Source organism: Diadema antillarum, unplaced genomic scaffold, assembly GCF_040938485.1.
Source record: "Diadema antillarum isolate AM-2024a unplaced genomic scaffold, OU_Dant_1.0 seq00000386_RagTag, whole genome shotgun sequence".
Taxonomy (NCBI): Eukaryota; Metazoa; Echinodermata; class Echinoidea; order Diadematoida; family Diadematidae; genus Diadema; species Diadema antillarum.
In genome coordinates this window covers 3,563,719-3,587,657 of record NW_027271384.1, presented here as the reverse complement: position 1 = coordinate 3,587,657, position 23,939 = coordinate 3,563,719, and the positions used below count along the sequence as shown (strand labels likewise).

At 38.6% G+C, this 23,939-nt stretch overlaps 3 protein-coding genes across 3 annotated transcripts in view; all 3 read left to right on the top strand.

The window, feature by feature from the left end:
• The window catches only part of LOC139731851 (zonadhesin-like), a 66,064-nt gene that overhangs the window by 8,774 nt on the left and 33,351 nt on the right, over positions 1 to 23,939 (top strand). The window contains exons 5-9 of the mRNA XM_071642726.1: positions 11,083 to 11,151; positions 11,331 to 11,396; positions 11,611 to 11,682; positions 11,902 to 11,958; positions 12,408 to 12,479. Coding sequence (XP_071498827.1) covers positions 11,083 to 11,151; positions 11,331 to 11,396; positions 11,611 to 11,682; positions 11,902 to 11,958; positions 12,408 to 12,479 — 336 coding nt within the window. The remainder of the gene's footprint in view (positions 1 to 11,082; positions 11,152 to 11,330; positions 11,397 to 11,610; positions 11,683 to 11,901; positions 11,959 to 12,407; positions 12,480 to 23,939) is intronic.
• On the top strand, positions 40 to 2,467 carry LOC139731814 (uncharacterized). Its single transcript, XM_071642689.1, has 2 exons — positions 40 to 1,836; positions 2,435 to 2,467. The coding sequence occupies exons 1-2, from the start codon at positions 40 to 42 to the stop codon at positions 2,465 to 2,467; spliced, it is 1,830 nt and encodes a 609-aa protein (XP_071498790.1).
• LOC139731813 (uncharacterized) lies at positions 2,913 to 9,031 on the top strand. The gene is made up of 3 exons (XM_071642688.1): positions 2,913 to 6,376; positions 7,649 to 8,104; positions 9,024 to 9,031. The coding sequence occupies exons 1-3, from the start codon at positions 2,989 to 2,991 to the stop codon at positions 9,029 to 9,031; spliced, it is 3,852 nt and encodes a 1,283-aa protein (XP_071498789.1). The 5' UTR covers positions 2,913 to 2,988.

Here is a 23,939-nt window from a genome sequence, read left to right as displayed (position 1 = left end):
AGTGTATTATCCACTCTGGACACCAGCAAGGATTTTACCATGAAGAGCTTTTCATCAGGTATGAGCACTGATGGGGAAACGACAGTTATGCCTACTGATATCATGCGTGATAAGTCGACTGATACCACACTGATGTCTGTAACTGATTTGTCTACTGATGTGTTTTCTACAGATATCAAAACAGATCTTCCATCAGAAGTATCCACAGATGAATATACTGACAGAATAACTTTAGGAGTAGTTACTGACGTGCGTACCCGTGTAATTGACTCAATGACAGATATGACAACTGAAGGAGTCACTTCAGATTTGACCACAGTGAGTCAAGTCACAGACATATCTATGACAGACCTGCCGCAAGGATCAAGTACAGAATTTTCTGCCAGTGAATTTAGTACACTTAGGACTACAATAGACATCAGTATAGGCATGCCGAGTGCAGAGCTTACCTCCGATGAACCATTAGAAGTTCAGACAACAGAAATGCAAACAGCCAAAGATATCACAGATAGTTCTACCATGTCTTTAGACATGGATTTGTCCACAAGGAGATTCACAACTGAGGTTCTGACAACAGATATATTTGATACGTCTTTGAAACAGTCTACCACAGAAATGTTGACTTATGATGTAACGTATCCTACTTTTTCAGTAGCTCAAACCCTAGGCATATCCACAAACATACTTTCCACAGGAATAGTTAGCGAGGGACGTACTTCAGATATGTTTACTGAAGATGTTAGTACCGAAATGTCGACCAGTGGCATTACTGACCCTATGTCTACAACAGCCATGGCCAAAGAGGTATCTTCCATGGCGTTAAGTACAAATGTGCTTACTGAAAGTCGATCTATTGAGTTGGCTACTACTAATATTGCCACAGGTATGTCTACTGACAGAGCAATTACCGAAACTGCTGTAGAGGATGTTAGTTCACAAACGCAAGAGTCTGCAACAAATTTAGCTACAGGTATGTCCACTGTGAAATTGGCAACAGATAGCTTTACTACAGATCTGTCTACAGTTGTGGATGAATCTACTGAAGGATTAACAACATCAATGTTGAAGATAGATTTTAGTACACTCATAATGACTATAACTCAAGAACAGATTACAGATGAAATCACTACAGATGTAAAAGCAACTGTTGTACCAGATGAATCAACAGAGGAAGTGGCTACCGACATTAGTAGTTTCAAATCTACAGCAGGGTTCACAACTGAAATGTTTTCAAAAGGAATTGGTACAGACTTTCCAACTGAAGAGCTCTCCTCAGATATATCTACCTCAGAATTCAGTTCATCTGTATCAACTAATCAATTGACTACCTTGCAAACTAGCGATGCCATTAGTGACCTTCTGTCTACAACAGATATGTCCAAAGAGGCATCATCCAAAGCATTAAGTACAGATGTGCCCACTGGAAGTAGATCTACAGAGTTGACTACTACTAATCTTACCACAAATATGTCTACGGACAGAGCAATTATTGAAACTACTGCTAAGGTTGTTAGTTCACAAACGCAACAGTCCGTAACAAATTTATCTACAGATATGTCTACAATGAAATTAGCAACAGATAGCCTTAGTACAGATCTATCTACAGGTATAGATGAATCCACTGAAGGAATAACAACAACTAGCGATGTCATTAATGACCTTCTGTCTACGACAGATATGTCCAAAGAGGCATCATCCAAGGCATTAAGTACAGATGTGCCCACTGAAAGTCGATCCACAGAGTCGACTACTACTTATCTTACCACAGATATGTCTACTGACAGAGCAATTATTGAAACTACTGTAGGGGATGTTAGTTCACAAACACAAGAGCCTGTAACAGATTTAGCTACATATATGTCCACTGTGAAATTAGCATCAGATAGCCTTACTACAGATGTATCTACAGTTGTGGATGAATCTACTGAAGGATTAACGTCAATGTTAAAAGCAGATGTAAGTACACTCACAGTGACTGTGACTCAAGAACAGATTACAGATGAAATCACTACAGATGTAAAAACAACTGTTGTACCAGATGAATCCACAGAGGAAATGGTTACCGACAGTAGTAGTTTAAAATCTATTGCAGGGTTGACCACGGAAATGGTGGCTAGTGTAACTAGTACAGACTTCCCAACTGAAGGGCTCTCCTCAGATATATCTACTCCCGAATTTAGTTCTTCTGTGTCAAGTAATCAATTGACTACTTTACAAACTAGCAGTACAGAATTTACTTCTACTGTAGATATGAATTCACTTATCTCTACTGAGGAACTCACAAGTGAAAAGGTCACAGACATACTTTCAGAAAATATTACTACAGAAATGTCTACAGATAATTTTAGTGATGGACATACTTCAGATAGATTTACTGAAGGTCAAAGCATTGAAATATCGACTGATGGCATTACTGACCTTTTATCTACAACAGGTATGGCCAAAGAGGTATCATCTAAGGCATTAAGTACAGATATGCTTACTGAAAGTCGATCTGTAGAGTTGACTACTACTTATCTTACCACAGATATGTCTACAGACAGAGCAATTATTGAAACTACTCTGATGGGTTCAACAAATTTAGCTACAGGTGTGTCCACTACAAAATTAGCAACAGATAGCTTTACTACAAATGTATCTACAGTTGTGGATGAATCTACTGAAGGATTAACATCAATGTTAAAAGTAGATCCTAGCACACTCACAATGACTCTGACTCAAGAACAGATTACAGATGAAATCACTACAGATGTAAAAACAACTATTGTACCAGATGAATCCACAAAAGTGTCAACCGACATTAGTCGTTTAAAATCTACAGCAGGGTTCACAACTGAAATGTTCACCAAGGGAATTAGTACAGACTTTCCAACTAAGGGGTTCTCCTCAGATATATCTACTATAGAATTCAGTTCACCTGTATCAACTAATCAAATAACTACTTTGCAAACTAGCATTGCCATTAGTGACCTTCTGTCTACAACAGATATGTCCAAAGAGGCATCATCCAAAGCATTAAGTACAGGTGTGCCCACTGAAAGTCAATCTACAGAGTTTACTACTACTTATCTTACCACAGATATGTCTACAGACAGAGCAATTATTGAAACTACTCTGATGGGTTCAACAAATTTAGCTACAGGTGTGTCCACTACAAAATTAGCAACAGATAGCTTTACTACAAATGTATCTACAGTTGTGGATGAATCTACTGAAGGATTAACATCAATGTTAAAAGTAGATCCTAGCACACTCACAATGACTATGACTCAAGAACAGATTACAGATGAAATCACTACAGATGTAAAAACAACTGTTGTACCAGATGAATCAACAGAGGAAGTGGCTACCGACATTAGTAGTTTAAAATCTACAGCAGGGTTGACAACTGAAATGTTCACCAAGGGAATTAGTACAGACTTTAAAACTATGGGGATCTCCTCAGATATATCTACTATAGAATTCAGATCACCTATATCAACTAATCAATTAACTACTTTGCAAACTAGCGATGCCATTAGTGATCTTCTGTCTACAACAGATATGTCCACTGAGGCATCATTCAAGGGATTAAGTACAGATGCACCCACTGAAAGTCGATCTACAGAGTCGACTACTGCTGATCTTACCACAGATATGTCTACTGACAGAACAGTTATTGAAACTACTGTAGAGGATTTTAGTTCACAAACGCAAAAGTCTGTAACGGATTTAGAAACAGCTGTGTCCACAACACAATTAACAACAGATAGCATTAGTACAATGGTGTCTAGTAGCACGAATACTGTAGATGTGTCCGTAAGAATGTCCACTGAGGAGTTAAGTACAGAGATACCCACACATTCGTCTGTTGCATATCCTACTCCAGAAATTACAAGTGGGACTTTATCCACACAGACCTCTGCTGACGATGTTAGTACGCAGATGTCTTCCACTGTAGTAGCTGCAGACACGTCTACCGTAACAACCGCTACAATGACCGAATTCCCCGAATATCTTACTTCTGATGAGATTAACACAGAATCACCCACTTACCCTTTTAGTACCGAAAGGAGTACTGTGGATGTTAGTACAGATACATCTACTCCTAGTTTCAAAACAGAAAATGCATCTGTAGGCCTAAGCTTTACCACACATTTTTTTACCGAAGACAGCTCTACAGGTGTGACAGAAGGTTCATATGCACCTACAGAAACTTTAACTGATAAAACATCTCACGTCATAAGTTCCGCTGTTTACACTACAGAGACGAATACAAAGACTACACCACCACTTCAGTCTACTGAACAGTTAACTACCAGTTACTTTACAGATTTCACTACTGACCGTGCATCCGCTCGTGTTTCAGATAAACGTACTGATGGAATCTACTCTCAAAGCCCAGTGTCAACTGATAACTTGCCTACTTTCTTAACAAATACAATTGAAATAACACACATATCTTCTCTTGATATAAGTTCAGATGCTCCTACCAGCAGTTTTCCAGCAAATTCTTTAACGACGAGTTTTAAAACAAATGCACTAACACCTCCTCTAACAACAGATGTGTATGCTAATGATTTAACAACAGACCTGTCGACAGAGGATGCGCTGACCATCGCAACATCAGAGACCCTAACGTCAGCAATAACAAGTTCGACGTCAGATTTGCCGACCGAAAGCATGAAACCACAGCCGACGACGGGTATTTTGACTACAGATATTTCTACAATGCCCTTGGTGTCAACAACGTCATTGACAACTGACAGCCAGCAGGCATCCACCGTGATGTTGTCAGATATAGTGTCAGATCTGTCCACCGTGGACAGTTCCACTATGCGCCTGTCAAGCATTATGACGTCATCAGACCCCGCAGGAGTGTCAACGTCCGCTATGCTGACGGATAGAATAAGTACCGATATCAGCACCGACGTTTTAGCAACGACAGATGTAATACAGAGATCCACACCTGATAAGACGGGAGTGTCAACGTCTGCTGTGCTGACGGATAGAATAAGTACTGATATCAGCACCGACGTTTTAGCAACAACAGATGTGATACGGAGTTCCACACCTGATAAGACGGGAGTGTCAACGTCTGTTCTGCTGACAGATAGAATAAGTACCGATATCAGCACCGACGTTTTAGCAACGACAGATGTGATACAGAGATCCACACCTGATAAGACGGGAGTGTCAACGTCTGCTATGCTGACAGATAGAATAAGTACCGATACCAGCACCGACGTTTTAGCAACGACAAATGTAATACAGAGATCCACACCTGATAAGAAGGGAGTGTCAACGTCTGCTATGCTGACAGATAGAATAAGTACCGATACCAGCACCGACGTTTTAGCAACGACAGATGTAATACAGAGATCCACACCTGATAAGACGGGAGTGTCAACGTCTGCTATGCTGACAGATAGAATAAGTACCGATACCAGCACCGACGTTTTAGCAACGACAGATGTAATACAGAGATCCACACCTGATAAGACGGGAGTGTCAACGTCTGCTATGCTGACAGATAGAATAAGTACCGATACCAGCACCGACGTTTTAGCAACGACAGATGTGATACAGAGTTCCACACCTGATGAGACGGGAGTGCCGACGTCTGCTGTGCTGACAGATAGCATAAGTACAGATACCAGCACCGATGTGTTAGCAACGACAGATGTGATACAAAGATCCACATCTGATAAGACGGGAGTGTCAACGTCTGCTATGCTGACAGATAGAATAAGTACCGATACCAGCACCGATGTTTTAGCAACGACAGATGTAATACAGAGATCCACACCTGATAAGACGGGAGTGTCGACGTCTGCTGTGCTGACAGATAGAATAAGTACCGATACCAGCACCGACGTTTTAGCAACGACAGATGTGAAACAGAGATCCACACCTGATATGACCAGTAAACTGCTTACGCCAGAAATCACAACTAGCGTAGAGCTAAGTACTCCCTTGCTGAAAGATGCGTCTACCGCTGATATGATGACATCGCCCTCTGTCAGAACAACGGCAATCCTGCCGGTCTCAACAGAGGAGATGCAGGCAACAACCTCCTTCTCAGATCTAACAACATCATCACTTCTTTCAACGACTTCGGTCTCTATAGAATTCACTACAGATATTACAAGTAAAGTAGGGAGCTCCTCAACGCTAGCCCCGAGTGTTGGACCCTTGTCTACTGAGGATCTGAGGGCAAGCACTCTCAGATCAGCTCCGGCAACCACAACTGATAATGTTGCCATAGTGACCACGACTGACCTTACCACGCCCAACTTGGGCTTGTCCACAGAAAGAAGGACGACAAAGGGTAGAACAACTTCTCCCCAGTTCACTACGATGCCCCAGAGTTCTCCTGACAAGTCTACCACTCAAGGTAAATCGATTGTGTGTCTCCCCTGTATAACACCGAGACTTGATCATTAACCTCGATGTGTGACTCGCTGTAATACCCTTATAGTTTTCAACCGCACTGACTCTTTGGACTTACCTTACCATATACTCTCCATACTCATACCGCAGTTATATCTTTGTATTTACGTACTTAACCCGCACATGCAACTCACCATCTGTGTCATAATCAATATCAATTACTGTGACTTGCGAATATTCTAATATCACATAATATATTATGTTGTTTCGATCGTATAGACAGTTAATTCGTATATGTGTTTTGATATGTGAATGTGACTGTATAACGTCATTGAGTTTCATGTAATTTTGTGTGTTTTGTTCCTTTGTCCTTGATATTGCTTGTCTGATGTTGCATCATATTAGTTTGATCTGATAAGGGGAGGGGATGGGGGGATGGGGGTTACCATTTACACTTGACACCCCCCCCCCCCACGCACTGAAAAACATTCCACGGCCCCTGTTCATTTTGTATTAGACTTTGCTAATAAATTGAGAAGCCACGCATAGCAGGAATCTTTAGTGCCTCGAGCAAATATATTAATACTGTATTTTGGTCGTTCTTTATGTAAGCCCATTTTGATACTTTGTCTTTGTTTCGTTTCAAAACGATTCACATCTCCCCAAACGGTTGTTTACAATGTGATGATACTTGCAAAGTTACAATGTAAATAAGCTTTCCTTTTCTTTCAAGTTTGACCATTAGGTACTGTTAGGTGCGTGTCTGCTTTGTCTATTCACATATTTGCAAAAAAAAGACATTTCATTAAAATCTCCGTTTCCTCTAGTTTTGTTCAACCTTGTCCTACAGCATTGACTTTCGTTAATAGAATTTTAAAAATGGCATTTTCGGACCGTTATTCCCAAGCGGGTTAAATGCAACACAAATGCCACCATGTAGCAATGATCACGTAACTGCACTGCCTGCAAAAATTGTACGTGTACCGTGCTGTCAGATCAACGGATTCACTAATTGCTGCATTTTCGGGCATTGAAATTGTTACTATTTTTTTCACCCATGTTGCATGTTTTGCATGATGATCATCCATTCAGCCTATCACTCGTACCGCACTGCATGTCGAAGTTTTATATTATCTTGCCGTGACGAGTGTGACTTTTGTCCAATTGCATTTCTAATATCTACCATTACATTTCTTATGCATGCACCACACTCGCATCTTTGCATCTTTTAACCATTTGACTTGTTATCACATATGAAAATTCAAAATGAAACCAGATAATGAAATCGTGACGATCGAAGGGACGACCGACACTACCTCCTCGCCCGTCGACGTATCTACATCGGAGACCGGGTCCACGGTGACGGAGACAGTCACCGTCACCCCATTTGAAGACGCCTCGGAAACCATGGCAACCACGCGCGAAGATACCACAGTATCCACTGGTCCCGGTGAAACAACCTCTGATATAACTTTTGTCGACACAACAACAACAATAATAACAACAGAAAAGTCTAGTATTACAACAGAAGATTACGTTACAATCTCGAGTTTCTTTGAAACCAAAGAGATGACTTCACAGGTTTCTACCACCACGAGTGATGATGCTGGGACAGCATCGCAAGGTATAAAGACTTCACCATCAGGGTCTGTCAATGCAACTACTTCCTTCACGAGTACAGTCACCGGGGATGTGACGATGGATACTGTGACGGTGACGAAAGAAATCACCGGTGAGTTTCGGCCTATCAAACCGATAATGTTGATGGTAGATAACGTATTTTCGATGAAAACAGCTACATGTATGTAAAGACTGTTTCCGGTTTCCCAGAGTACAGTATGTCAAAAAAAAATACAATCGGATTTTTGCATTGATAACTCGCAATATGATTGAACTGTCTGAATGCCATTTCAGAGTCTTAAAATATAACATCTTAGCTATATTATGCAGTAAACCCCATTCAGTTTGGTTAAGTGGTCACAGAGAAACGTGGATCGCTGTAAAGCATGTCATGGGTCTGATTCTCCTAAGTTTAGCACTTGGATGCTCTTGGAACTGCATAATGTGTGAACACAATGGACAGAACTTGGAGGGAAGGGATTCCTGACATGCTCTACAAAACTTTTAAGTTCTCTTTGACTACTGAAGCAAATCGGATAGGATTTTCTGTAGATGTGAGTAATACAATACAGTTTCATACCCTGAAATTGTATGTGGATTGATTCACTATTTTTAAAGTTATTGTTGTGGAGGGTCCCGTTACGTATATATATATATATTTTTTTTTTTTTTTTTGGGGGGGGGGGCATTCGGTAGATATTGATGTAACACTACAGACCCCCCGTACAAATGAATGACTGCGATTCCTCATAATGTTATTATCGTTACCAATTATCATTGTTGCCAAACTAAACAATTATATTAGCATTATACACTGATCGCTGATCAAAATTTCACGAAAATCACCGTGATCACATCGATATTCAAGTGAGTCTGTTATGGTTGGTGATTTCTGATATCTGGTGACTCAGAAAAATAAAGAGAATTATTATTTCTAGTATTTGGATAATAGATTTTCGTAGGTTTCGCGGTGTTTATTTTTGAGCAGTTGCTGCTGTAATTGAACTTTTACTTATACTTGAAATGCGCAGCAACGTGACGATAGAATAAGTGATTTACAGTCTGTCACCTATGTGAAAATACGTTTAATCTTGTGTTATTGCAAGTTTTTTTTTCCTGCTGTAAAGAAAGTAACTTCGATTCTTTGTACGAAGCTGTGCGAAATGTTTGAGATCCAACACATCTGTACTCCGTAATACACCTGCTAGTTGCTGAGTTCTTGCTACAGAGATTTAACATAAATTAAACAAATCTCATTATGTGTGTGTGTTTGTACAATTTTATGCGTGGTAGGACTACATGTCACCGCAGTTGATGAACATGGTAAATCTTTGTACATATATACGTTATTACTAGTATTATTGGTCTGTGTTATACGTCAACTCATTTGTCAGTTGTGTGCAGATTAAGACCATTTTTTGCAGTGAAATTTCATGTTGGCTCTGCGAAGTGAATAGAATATACCCGATCTGCTGCGATTGGTCAAAGAAAGAAGTCACTCTTTAAAGTTCAATGCCCAGTGTGAAAGTTATTACATTGATAGCAAAGAAATGTTAGGTTTGCGGTTCATAGAACCTACGTGTGCATTGCCGCGTATCTATAATCAAAATTAAATGATGTACACGTGTGAAGATTAATACATCCAAAATAAGTACTGAGTTCAGGCCCGTAACTTGGGGGGTCCAAGGGGTTCCGCGGAACCCACCCTGTTTGCAAGCAGGCAAAAATGATTAAAAGAAATAAAAAGAAAAAATGAGTCCCCCCCCCCCCCCTATTAAAAAAAAAATGAAAGGGGGCTTGAAGCCTATTTTTTTAATCAGCCGGTGAAACCCGGAAGTGTTACGAGAAACGAAAAAAAAAATCCTGTAAGTTATAGTTAGGGGCCTGTGAGTTAGAAGAATAATTCGATAACCTGCAATTTGGTGCTAGAATTCAGAAACAAATCCGCAAGGGTTAGTGTATTTATTGATAATGCCAAGCTACATTATGATTATGTTAAAAACCAAATCAAATTAATAATGTAATGGTTGTGCTGTTGTTTCCCCCGGTTCTATGGAATTACAGTACATGTACATGTTTCTTTCCAGTAGTCTCAGATTTCAGCCGTGTTTCCGAAACAGCAATGGTATCCTCAAGAGAAATGTGATACATGTACTTTGAAAACATTTCTTGCATGCCACATCTGTCCCCATGTAACCATACATTCTTATCACCCACATACATCCCACACATATTGAAGTACTGTGTCGAAAACGTGGCATATGGTTTATCTAAATTTTACATGCAGGTAAAAAAATTAACATTCCAAGTACATTCATCAGTGAGCATTATGACCTTGTGTAGATATATACGATTCATGTAGATAGTGGAGTGTTCGATTCTCGTAGTCTTGTAGTCATTATATTTGTGAATGTTTTGATTGTGCCATACGCATCACATCATTTGCGATCTGTATTGCTGTGATTTTGATGTTATGTCTCCCCGTGACACTTACTTTCTTTTTCTCCGAGACTAGTCCATTCATTTTCTCCATCTGCACTGTGTTTGCATGTCATTATTAGTATCACGATCTCGAGCAGAAAGAGACATTTTCCCAGATTTGATGCCATTTCATTCCGTATATTTCATTTTGGCATATCCACATGGCATTTCCACATATCGGCGTTCCATGTTTTGTTCACATAATGGCAATAATGATAATGTGAAAAACGTACCTTGTGACATCTGAAACTTTTTTTGTTTTTATTGAAGCTAGCTTGCAATATCGCTCACCTTTGAAATGAAATATCGAATTTCGTGCATTTTGCTTTGGCAGCGATGACAAAAAAAAAATAAGAAAAAAAAGAAATCGATAACAAACGCTCATGAAAATTTTTATTACGCGAAAGTTCGATAGAAAAGATTTTCTACTAAAAAAAAACAAAAAAAAACAGTGCATTTAATAGCTGAGTGAAAATCATGGCATGATATTTAGACCATTTCTTTAAAATCGTTTAAACAAATGTACATCTTAAGTCAAACAAATGACAAGCAACAATCGTCTTGCGTTATGCTTGTGACGAAATCATTCGATATCCAATTATTTTGCAGATATATTCACTACTGAAGACATGAGTACATCTATACCTACAGCAGGGCAGACAACAACGTTCTCTACTGGTAAGTTGGTGTATAACTTCGTCACACTCTTCACTTGTGGGGGATGGGGAGTTAGATATTCTTCGGCCAACATGGGTGCCACGGACACTATATCTATTTTAAAACTTAACCTATATCATCATATACAAAAACAGATGTTTGACAATTAGTCATAACCATGTATTCACCATCTTTTGCAGATGAACTTGGCACCACTGATGGTTTGAATACGTCTGTAACAACAGGACAAACAACATTTTCTACTGGTAAGTTGGTGTATAACGGTATCACACTCTTTATTTGGGGCTTGTGTTTTCTTTTGTGCGTGTGCGTGTTTGTGTGTTTGTGTGTGTGTGTGAAGGGTTTTTTTTTCTTTCCAACACGGTTGCTAACAGAATGGAAACAATAATGTGCTGTTGAGTTTAAAGGCAAACGTTTGACAATTAGCCATAACCCTACATTATTCATCATGTCTTGCAGACGAACTCGACACCACTGATGCTTTGAATACGTCTGTATCGACAACAGGACAGACAACAACGATCTCTACTGGTAAGTTGGTGTATGACTTAACCACTCCATTTTCATTAATGTAGCTCTGCGTGTGTGTTCAGGTAAAAAGGGGGGATATTTTTTTTTTTTTTTTTGCCCAATACGGGTGCTAACAGAATAAAGACAAGATACGATGTGTACTGTAGAGATCTTAACGTATGTCATAATATCATATCAAGTCATCAATGATAACCATACATTATTCATCATCTTTTCCAGATGAACTTACCACCATTGACGACATAACAACATTCATGACGACAGCGCCCGCTACCGGTAAGTATTAAGTTAATCACACTCATTTCGTCTATTCTGTTTCGTCTATTTTTAACGGGAAAGCCGACACTAAAGAATGATATGACCTGATGAATCTTAACGTATGATATATAATGAGGCCATGAACCAGTCACGACAACCAATCATACCAAATTATCACCTTTTTAAATCCAGATAAACATGTCCCAGCTGATAGCACAATAACTTTTTTGACAAGTACAGACAGCGGCACTTCTGACCGGTACAAGATTATACATAATTCGTGTACTTGTCTTTATCATGTCTTCATTGGGCGTGAGATTTAATGGATATAAGGAAATATCATGAAGTATGAACTATCACCAAAACTGTAGCAATAAAGGTCATCAGAACCTTTACAATCATTTACAAAAACACACACAATTGCTCAGCGCATTTCACAAATCGCATGGTTTCCATTTTGTTTTCAGATGATGTCGTCACCACTGCCGATACAACCATGTTTGAGACGACGCAAGCGCAGACAACAACGCCCCCTATCGGTAAGTTTTAGCTCCAGAACTTTTTATCACGCTGCCGTACTTATTTCATACCTTCTGCATGGAAGATGACAGATACGGAGGAGAGCAGTGTGAATTGTGGGAAATACAAAGCCACCAACGGCAGACGTGAGTAAGGAGCGAGGCATTCAGTGTCTATTCATGCGTGTTCTCTCACTTATCCAGTTGGTGGCTTTTACCTTTGAATTTGGAAATGACCATGTGTTTATCCTCCTTTTGATTCTTGGTCTCTGTTGAGTGTTGACATTAAGTGGAACTTATTTGCTCTCCTGGCGTGCATAATGATATCATGTGATTGCAACTGAGTTTTGAGCGATTGCCTTTTTTTTTTCATTTATTGTAGTGTGCATGTCTCTTCCGAAAGACAAAGATTGGAGATCGAAACTACCTAATGCCCGCCCTCTCTCTCTCTCTCTCTCTCTCTCGCTCTATCTCTGTCTGTCTGTCTATCTATCTATCTGTTAATCTGTCTATTATATCTATCTTTCTTTCTCTGTTTATCTATCTATCTATTTCTGTTTATATATCTATTCATTTGCCTATCTATCTATCATTTTCTGTTTATCTATTTATCAATCTATCTTTCTATCTCTCTGTCTATCCATCTATCAATCTGTCTATCTTCCTATTTTCTGTTTATCCATCTAAAAGTGATCTTTTTCTGTCTATACATCTATCCCTCTCTATCTCTGTGTATATACCTATTTCTTTTTATCTATAAATCCATCTATCCATCTCTGTCTATCCATCTATCCATCTTTCCCATCTATCCATCTCTCCACCTTTTCTGTCTATCTTTCTTATCCATCTATTGCTGTCTATCCATTTATCCATCTATCTCAATCTATCCATCTATCCATCTTTCCCCGTGTATCCATCTATCCAACTTTTCTGTCTATCCATCTATCCATCTATCTCAATCTATCCATCTATCCATCTTTCCCCGTCTATCCATCTATCCACCTTTTATGTCGATCCATTTAATAAAGTTGAATCTTTAATATGAATATCGTAAATAAATAAAAATTCATAAATAAAGTTGAATCTTGAATCTTGAATCTTGAATCATTTATCCATCTATCGCTGTCTATCCATCTATCCATCTATCTATCTATCTATCTATCTATCTATCTTTCTGTCTATCTATCTTTCTATTTACCTCTATGTTATATCCATCTATCTATCTCTATTTTCTATCTCTCAACCTTCCTTTGGTGCATTCTGTTAGACATGCATGATGCGTATCTTAAAAATGTAATTGCCACTGATGGCATTAAATGTATAATTGTGGATTACTAAAATTATATAGCCTCTATTCAGTTTTAGATTATGCTTGCAACTTTGCACATTCAAACGTTCACTGGTGTTGCATCAAGTACTGTGCTGCAAAATACGTGACAGTGTGATATTAACCTGTGAAATGCGTGAGGAGTGGATTCCCTTTCCCCTTTATGTGCCCTTCAATGTCTCCTTTTGTTTCTTCTCATTGCATCGGAATAGAAATGTGCATCATGTGTTCGTGAGTTAAAAGAATTGGTTGCGTGTTCGCATGATGTGTTCGCGAGTTTAAGAAATTGGATGTGTGTACGCACACACACAACTAAGCGTGTATGATTTGTTACGTTCCACATTACATATACCTGTGGAACTCTTGCTGACTAACCCTACACCCCTCCCCCACCGTTGATCTTCCACACGAAGCGGAAAGTAATTTGTTTAAGTACCGTCGTGTACGGACCTTGAACGACGCTCGCGACAGAAATGCATTCATTTTCCCAATGCATTATGCATGCATCTTTTATATTACTCTATATACGTATATTCATGTGTATACACTTTTATTAAGGCTTCTATTAATTTCAATTACGCAAAACGCGAGACTGTTGTGAATACATTGTAATGCCCTTGGGCAGTTGAATTGGTCTAAAATTAAGATTAAGTGAACTCTATCGCGTATATGAAGTCGCATGTTTCGTTTTACTGATAGATATTCTAGGGCGATTTTTTTTTTTCGGTGTGTCTACCCAGCGATATCTTGTACATTGAGTTCAGTTAGAGTATTTATTTGGGGGTTTCTTACCTCACATTACCACTTTTGGGCGCTTTACGTATATATGGCGTTGTTTACATCTATTGATTCTACTCCAATTCCAAATAGAGATACTGTATTGGATTATTTTTTACGTGTAAGTACAGTCGCTCAAAAGCAGTAGCTTTGCTGAGAATGCATAGAAAGGATTGCTAAATCAATAAAATACGCCTATAAAATGCAAAGATTGGAGTAGATATAATAATACATGCCATTCTCCACTTCGATGCGCAAACATATTCCCTACGGTGCACTCGGTTACTAAGCAGTTTTTCCTCTGTATTCATATATCTCCACTTCATTCTGGCAAACATGAGGGGGGGGGGGTGGGCCTTGATCGAAAGACTTCTTCTTTGGCATTGTGTTTGCTCCATTCGCGTCGCATTTGCACAGCTATTCATCCTGGAATTATATTGTGTCATGCACGTTTTGTACGCTGGACAGACATGAATAATAGAAATATGAAACGAGATAAAAAATAACGTAGAGAAAAATGAACCTAAACTGAAAGAATGAACCAAGATTTTTTTTTCTCTGTTTTGTGTACGGGCATATATGCCATGGGAACTATTTGGGCCGCATATTTGCCTTCATCTTTTCTCTCCCTCTCTAGTTAGATAAATCAAATATTCGCTACACCATTTTACCAGTTTAGGTAATCAGTCATTTAATCTACTTTACCCCACTGTTTCAAAATGACCAGGTGAGACTTAAAAGATTATCCAGAAAGAATTTCAAAAATCTAATTTGTACGCGCTTCGAACCGTTGAGATTGTCAGCTAAAAAAAACAAAAAAAAAAGAGAGATGATGAACAAGCTTCTCGACAATAATCGTCCAAATCCAATCATACAAATCTTGCTTACCTGGATTGTTAGTTTGAATCGATACGAAATGCTGGGCTAAACATAAAGCAGTCACATTGATTTGTACAGGTATAGACAGACACAAATAGGAGCCAACAAACGGGGCGGTACGTGCAGCGTATACGATGTTTTACGGACAGTCGATTTTAATGTGAAACTTGTAATACCCAGCAATCGTTTATCACTATCGTCACCATCTATATCTACAGCAATAAACTCTTTTACTCATCACAATTTGGAGAGACGCGTACAACAGTGTGAACGGCAGTAAGATGTGTGATTGCTCAAAATAATGTCACTTTTGAAGACACCCCCTCAAAGACTAGGATAGGTTTAGATTTTTCGTTGGTTGCACGAGAGGATAGTGATGTGTGAAGCTTGACTTATTAATACCAAATGTTGAGAATAGGCAAACTCATTTACTCGAAGTATGGCGCATAAAAACTGACTTTCATTACAGTATCGTGAGACTTTACGTACATTGTCCATCACTGTCGTTCTACCTCGTTACATGTCCTGCAGAAATACTATAGAGTCAGCTGTCAGAGTAACAGTGATAACGTACATTCACCCGTTCATCGGCGAGATTCATTAATAGGCCGTCGTTACCGGCGAACCTTTCAAAGATTAGAGTTTAAAAGGAACTCGGGCAATTAAACAGAAATCAATGCGACCAGTGTGTACCTATATATCAATCACTGTCTGGCGCCATGTTATCATAAAATCAAACAATGTCACCCTCCCAAACAAATGTAATGTTATAAAGAAAAAAAAATCGATTGCACCTCTGAAATTCTGCATCTTGTCTCCTTTCTCTCTCATTCAAGCTAATGCTTTATTCCCGAACAGATAACTAGTATGATAAAGTAGGTGCCCTACATAATACTTCTAATTGTGTTTACCTGGACAGGGAAGCCCTGAATGAGAAAACATTTCACAATATGACCGACACAATAATGTTAAATGTAAGCATGTACATCACGATTCGTTTTCTTGATGATTCTTCTGCTGCTTTTTTTTTTGTGTGTATATATAATGCTTGTTTAAGGGAGGGGGTGGGAGAGGATTATGCAAACTTATGGCTAGAGACAATGAACTGAAAAAAGAGATGATGTGTCGGGGCAGATTGTCATTATCGCTCAGTGGATTTGATCATTTACATGCGGGGTAAACTGAAATTACCATCTCCCCTTTTTCGATGCCATCATCACTAAAATGTCATTTTGATATAAACTCGGATTCGCTACGATATTGGCTTCGTCTCGGCAATGCATCAAAGATGGAGTGTGTGGTCGTGATGTTAACATGGTAACTCGCGTCAATATGACTTGTTGCCTTGACAACCTACTGCGATGCGAGTGTGTAGACTTAAGCGGGGATGTCGCGACGGAACCTGGTATCGCATTTCACGAAATGATAGACATCTAATGAAGATAGCTGGGCAAGATAAGGTATCAAACTCCAGTACGGTTCATGTATTTGACATTCATATTTGGGATATCATGTTTTAGAGTAAGGGCGCAAAGTTTTTCCCGCCTTGAAATTGCGTTTGTTTTGATTGATTCTTTTGAAACTCGTAAATGCTGGGCGGAATACACTGCTTCATTGTCAAAGTTGAAGCTGTATTTTTTTATTTATTCTATCAATTTCTCTAAAATTATCTGGAAAGTTTTAGAAATTTAATCTAATGATAGGAAAAGTCCGTTTGGGATCACAATGGAGAGCAGTAATAATGTTCTCCCTGCTTTACATTGCTAAATAAGATTCTAAATGAAAATACTAAAAAGTCACACAGATATACATTTTATTTTACCATAAAAGTATCTTGTCTTCGAAGAAGAGTAATCAGTATTTGAAGTGGCGGACAAAAGGGAAACTCAGGCGGCAAATATTCTCTTCATACGCTCCAATTCATCAGCACTTTACATCATGCCTGGACACGAGGCGTGGGTTGGATCTGCATGGGCGGCTTTTCCGAGCATCGCGTCACACGTAACATCCGGGCCATCGACTGATTAGTCGCGAGGGTTGGGGGCAGATAAGAGAATATCGACAAAAGTGGCGCTATTTTGTCCGGGCGACCTTGTTCCAGTTTCCCTTTTCGCTGCCGGAGGATCGACCGCTGTGTGTGAATGGTGAAAGCGCTCGGCACGACGCAAATTATAATTGGTGCATCTCATTTTGCCATTACGACAAAAGAAAAATGCATCCTATTCCCCCGGTCTTGCCTAAGGACGAGAAGAATTTTCTCCTTGTAAATGCGGACAACCGCTTCCCAAAGAGTATGGATTATACCAAACATTCTTAGTGCATGCGTGTCTCTTTTCGGTCTTCTTTCTAATCATAGAAGAATCTAGAAGGGACATTTAATCAGATGTCAGGCTGCCTTTTTGAGAATGTCATGTATTATTCTAAACTTACCTAACTTCAGTGCATCATATAAAGATATATCTGCGATAGCCTTTACCATCCTTATAATTTACAGATCCTCACATTACCTTTGGTATAAAGCACATAGTTCAAACTTACAACTTCCATACACGCAGAAATGCCAGGTGATACAAACAGCAGTTGAGGCGTACGTCCTTGGGACAATAATGATATATGTTGATTTGAATGCTAAATAGTAATTGCATCACAATAGCTGTATTCCTACTTTAAAGAGAAAATGCCCTTACATTCAGCACCATGCGATCGTTATTGAAGGTATGCGATTTTTATTCAGTACAAACAGTACAACCTGGAATATCCCAATCTTATATAGTTAAGTTGAGATGATATATAAGTGTACCGCGTTTTTAAACTTCAAGTGAATTGAACATTCTTGACAGTAATTGATAGAGATTAATTCAAATTAATTCAAATCATAGATAACATGGAACTGTTAAGTGCCTGAAATGAACAGTAATATTCGTGAGAAATTACCGCAAAGCTCTGGGTAAACTTGCTTTATCAGTGCACCTTGAAATTTGGCTTGCTTGATATGGCGAGAGATGAATGGTGTGTACTTATAAAGAGCGATGGCTCCGCGACCTTTGACCGTGTTTATTATTCATACACACACACACACACACAAAAAAAAAAAACTGTAAATGGGGGGGGGGGGGTATAGTCAGTCTTAATCGACTAACTGTGCCACTGTGATTCGTTTGGGGTTTCGTTATACTTGGTCTCTCCAAGAAAATTTCATAATTATGTTTTCACCAAACAGGGTATTTTCGTTAATACATGTATACCAGTGAAACCTTCCTCTGTTGTAACGTGAGAGAGTGTTGTTGATAAGAGCGTGACTGTGACAGATCCATAAGAGGTCCGTGCAATAACATGACAGGTTTGCGAAGGCCATGTGTCTCTATCACTGAATTCCGAGAGCGTGGAAATAATTAAAGTGGATGCAAGCGTGAACAGACAGCGCGAATGGTATTCTATAATCCATCGAATGTATGAAAGCCTGTATGCCGTCCAGAATCTGGTTGGTCCTGTCCATTTTAGTGTGTAATGTCTACGAGAATTTGTAGAATATTGCAGAGAACGGGTTTAGTGACGTCTCATGAAGTTATAAACAGAGCAAACCGCGATATAGCGGCAATTAATGTGCGATATAATAGCAATCATCGCACGTGGGGGAGTGGATAGGGGAAGCGTTACCAGAACATTACATTCAGTTACTGAGAAACTAAAACTTGCGCGACCTGTGTCAGGCGGAGTATATGTTGAAGAGAACTGGTGCTTATGACAATTGGGTGACAATCTTACTTTTTTTTTCCTATGGTTGTTTCCTATCAGTGAGCGTATTTATTGTTACATATTAAAGATGCAGTCGAGTTGAATTGAAACAATGAATCTTCTCGACATTGTGAATATCCAAATTTACATTTTCGAATTAAGATGAGAATATCTCAAATGGTATTTAAAGTGTTCGTGTACCGTTTGCTTGAGAGTAGTAATTAATACGTGCAGTGTGTCAAAATGTTTCGCTTTAGAGTATATGCAGTTTTAGCAACATGAATGTCTTCATGCCATAGGTGTAATAATATTACCGGTTCCTTGTAGACGGGGAAAAATGCTCGGCTAAGGCAGTATATTTCCACACGACACAACACGATTGTAAATACTATACACCTGCGCGCCAAAATGCACATCACGTGCACACACAGGGAGCCGTTCCCGTGCTGACGAAAATTGCGTTGCTATGCCAGAACGCCCCGACCTGACTGGACTATTCACCTAAAGCCTCGCCCTCGTACAGGTGGGCAGCGGGCTTTATACGGAGGGGTGCGGCATTCTAGACGGACACACAAAGGGCCGATCATTTTACGGTAGCCGATCACGTCTGATATGGCCCAAACTTGTGCATTATAATCAGTTGCAGTCGGCGGAAGAGACAAAACAGTATCTGAATTGTTGAAGCTAGTGAAAAATTTGCCGGTAAACATTGTGCAGATTGTTCAAATTTCCCTTATAGTTCATGATATCATAAATGTGAAACTATTTGTTCTCTCTTGAAAGAATAATTAGGAGATATTAAACTACTCAATGGAAAACAGACTTTAACTCAAAGATGACTGTCTGAAGGACAGACTTCAATTGACGTTCTGTCGCAGCTTTTTTACGTACATAAGCAGTGGCTGTAAATTTGGCCTAAACGTTAGGTCTTTAGACTACTTTGTGCAGCACGAATTACGACTGTTTCGTCAGTTTGGTATAATACTTTATTATGCATGTTATCCCGTACGTATTCTTATGTTCTTTACAACTCTTTAGATTTATCTTCTAGTTACCTTTTTAAAGGAAAAATAGCAAGTAAAGATAGTACGTCGAAATGTCCATTCTATAGACAACAGTTGAAAATGTAATATGTTAGTATCGGAACACTTAGATCGGTCCAATAAGATTGCAGAAACTGTTCAGCACGAACATGCGCTGTCTCTCCTCGCGTCGGAGAAAAAAAAAAGCACGCACACACACACACACACACACACACACACACACACACACACACACACACGTTAGACTGCAAGCCACCTTCCAGCTACTAATCCCTGTGCGACGTCTTAAAAAAGGGTTGGTTCGAATTCAACCAGCTGCAAAGTCACATTTACCACGAAAGAAACCGTCTTTCAGCCATGTCTCTGCCGCCGCGGGCGAACATTTTGCACCAGTGGTTTGTAATGAAGTTGATTGATGGGTAGCATAGAAAACGTTCGTTTTCATTTCTCAAGCGCCCACTTTTATCAATGATGTTGTGTCGACACTCTGCATAAATCGTCGTATTTCACCTTTTATAGGAACTGGGGAATAATTGAAAGAGACATTTTCTACCACTCATTTTGAATCCAGTCCCCTAGAGTGTTAATTCCTCTTTTCCTGTACCAGTGCACAAGACCCTGACTGTAAGGTTATCCAGACACGGGGTTTTCCAACAAACCTCTGTTCAAAATTTTATCATATCGTCAGGATTTCGCCCATTCTTAATTTCGAGAGCATTTCAGTGCATTCAGGATTTATTGATCTTTTCTTACAAGCTTATTGGTAATTGCAAACGTATACTTGTCATCATGTAAATCGATTGGCCACAACACAACTTGTCGCAGTAGTTCCTTTTTCCTTATGGCGTCATACAAGGTGTAGGAAGAGTTAAGGGATAAAGTATATTATAAGGAGATAGAACTACCGTACGGAATTGACTATGCTAATGTTCATACATTAATGCCTGATAGTTGACAGAAAGTGATTGGACTGATTACTGTTAGGTTCATACAGAAGAAAGAATTAAGTGTGCTGAAGGAAAGCTTGATATACTGATAACTCATATCGTATTGACGCATTGAGAATAGGAGTCCATTTCAGCTCACTTATTATCTGTCTGACATTGATTAAAATGTATAATCAGAGTTCCAGCTCAAATATCATTTCTTATATACTATATAGATTTATCTCATACGTATCCGCACGATCTTCTGGAGCCTGACATGATAACTATATGTATATAGATGATTGTCGGAGTTTCGTTTTCATTGTATATATATATAGAGAGAGAGAGAGAGCGATGAGACAAATTCGTGATAATTCTATAGACAGTTACATTGATACAAATTGATTGGGAATATCATTTTCAACATTGGCTTTCATTTCTGTCTTTGTACATGCAGTGCTTAGTATTCTATCAACAAACAAATTGCAATATAACACCGGTATATAGTTATCTTTTATAGCTTCTCAGAAAAGGTTGTGTTTTTTCATCAATAATTTGGGATCTAAAAGGCTTGTTTGTCGCACATTATGGGCTCGTTGGGTTATGCGGTCCACAAACGTGTATTTCTCACAGTGCCACTATAATGTCTGCAAAACCACACGTATGCTAGAGAATGAAAGAGGGAGAGGTTGGGCCCTTTTCCTCCTAAAAAACAGCCCTTTCACAGACACATCATGCAGCTACTTGTTTGTATTTGAACTACAGTAAGCTGCTTAGAATTTTATTTCTGTAATAGAATACGCAGTTGCTCCCTTTGGAAAATCGCTGCATTCAATATGAACCTTTTATGCAACGCATTATGTGCGGTTAGAATCTGCGCCCTGAGGTGGTAAAGGGTAGGGTACAAAAGTTTTTGAGGGAGCAAATCTCTACTTGTGTGACGTTGAGACTGTTTTTTTTTTTATAAGTATCCCCAGGTAGCTGTACATAGCCGTATGTGATTCACGTTTGAGGAAGTGGGCTTTGGGAAATCCTAGCAGTAAACCTGTATAGTACCTCCAGGAAATTTTCTTTCAAACGGATGCAGTGCAATGCGTTTAAAATTCGCCATGACATTAAGATTTTCGGCTCATTTAGAATTCACTACTGTGAGTATGTAAGCCCTATACTGTAAGATAGGTGTGCTATTATACGTGGGAGCACAATGATTATGATAAAAACATTTCTGTCTTTCAAACGTCATGAACGGAATCTCCAATAAACAATTTGAACAATAAGAAATTAAAACGACAGCGTGAAAGTTTAACCCTCATGAAGAATTTTCCTCCTGCATGAAATGTACATAAAACCAGAGTTTACTGAAAATTACATTAATATACTTTATACTTTGGCATGAAAATCGTGCTCTTTGTAAATAATATATATTCTAATATTTTAAGAAATATAATTTACCCCACTTTAAAATGTAATATTTTCAAGGAAAGATATGACAAGGAAAAGTCTCTTACATGACTAATGCCACAGTATATTAATATCACTAAAACAAAAATGCAGCTATGGATGGATTTATTTTTGGTTTATATCATTACGCATTAATTTGTCGAATGACGCGAATTTATTCTAAACTGTGTTTCTTTGTTGTTGCTTTTTTACAACCTTCCCAAGCTGATGGGTGGTTTACCGCAAAATATGCACAAACACGAATTAGACGATTCACTGAATGTGAATAGTCAGTTCAGTTTATCAAGACATTTGTGTGTGTGTGTGTGTGTGTGTGTGTGTGTGTGTGTGTGTGTATTGTAATACATTAGTTAAAGTTATTGAATATTTGTGTTGCATTGATTTGGTCATTTTTAAAAAATAAAACGATTTGTTTAAAAAATGCGTATTGTGTGGTTTAAATGTTAATGTAAATCGAGATAAAGATAAACGCTGTACTTCATGACTTCAGATGATAGGATGTGGAGTTGATGTATCATAATATTATTTTTTCCCATATAGTGTTTCATGTACATTTTTATGATGCTTCGTTTCTTTTTGCTTTACTAATGTCAAAACTAGCTGTATAATCATTGTGGTTATTTCTGTGAGATTTTGACCTCGATAGAGCAATCACCGTGATAATGACGGTCAAAGAGAATACGCACACACACGCGCGCACACACACATACAACGCACACTTTTTTTTATTGATATTTATTGAATTCATTCAAATCATTCGTGAATCAACCCATCCTGGGTGTAACATGAACAAAAACAATACAAATACAATTCAGAACACAAACAAATCCATTTTTCAATTAATACTGCAAAAATCTCTTCAACATATACAACTCGATAACGAATTAATCCCACTGATAATCCTTCACGAGAAAATATTGACATATATGCCAAACATGTATCCCTTCAATATATTGAATCATATAGCTCATATTCACTTACAAGAGCATATACATAAAAACAAAAACAAAAACAAAACAAACAAAAAAATACATCATACAAATCTAGAATGAAATAATTCATAAAAACCCAAACTAGCCCTTCCCCTCCCAACCAAAACAGATCTTCATCTTCATACACACACACACACACTCACTCACACTCGCAGACACTGTCGAAAATAGTACCGGCAAGATTACATCAACTGCTATTATTATGAGCCGCATGCCCATGCACTTGCAATCATTATTGTCTAATGAACTACTGATAGAAATTGTATCTATATGTCCTATCATCGTCAGCGTTGGATTTTTCTTTCTGTTTTATCTGTAGGATGACTAAGCAGGTTATCTCG

Coding starts and splice junctions, on each gene's coding strand:
- LOC139731814 (XM_071642689.1), top strand. CDS start 40: ATGAAGAGCTTTTCATCAGGTATGAGCACTGATGGGGAAACGACAGTT. Junction 1,837..2,434: donor GTTCACAAACACAAGAGCCT/GTAACAGATTTA, acceptor TATCTACAACAG/GTATGGCCAAAGAGGTATCA.
- LOC139731813 (XM_071642688.1), top strand. CDS start 2,989: ATGTCCAAAGAGGCATCATCCAAAGCATTAAGTACAGGTGTGCCCACT. Junction 6,377..7,648: donor TGACAAGTCTACCACTCAAG/GTAAATCGATTG, acceptor AAATGAAACCAG/ATAATGAAATCGTGACGATC.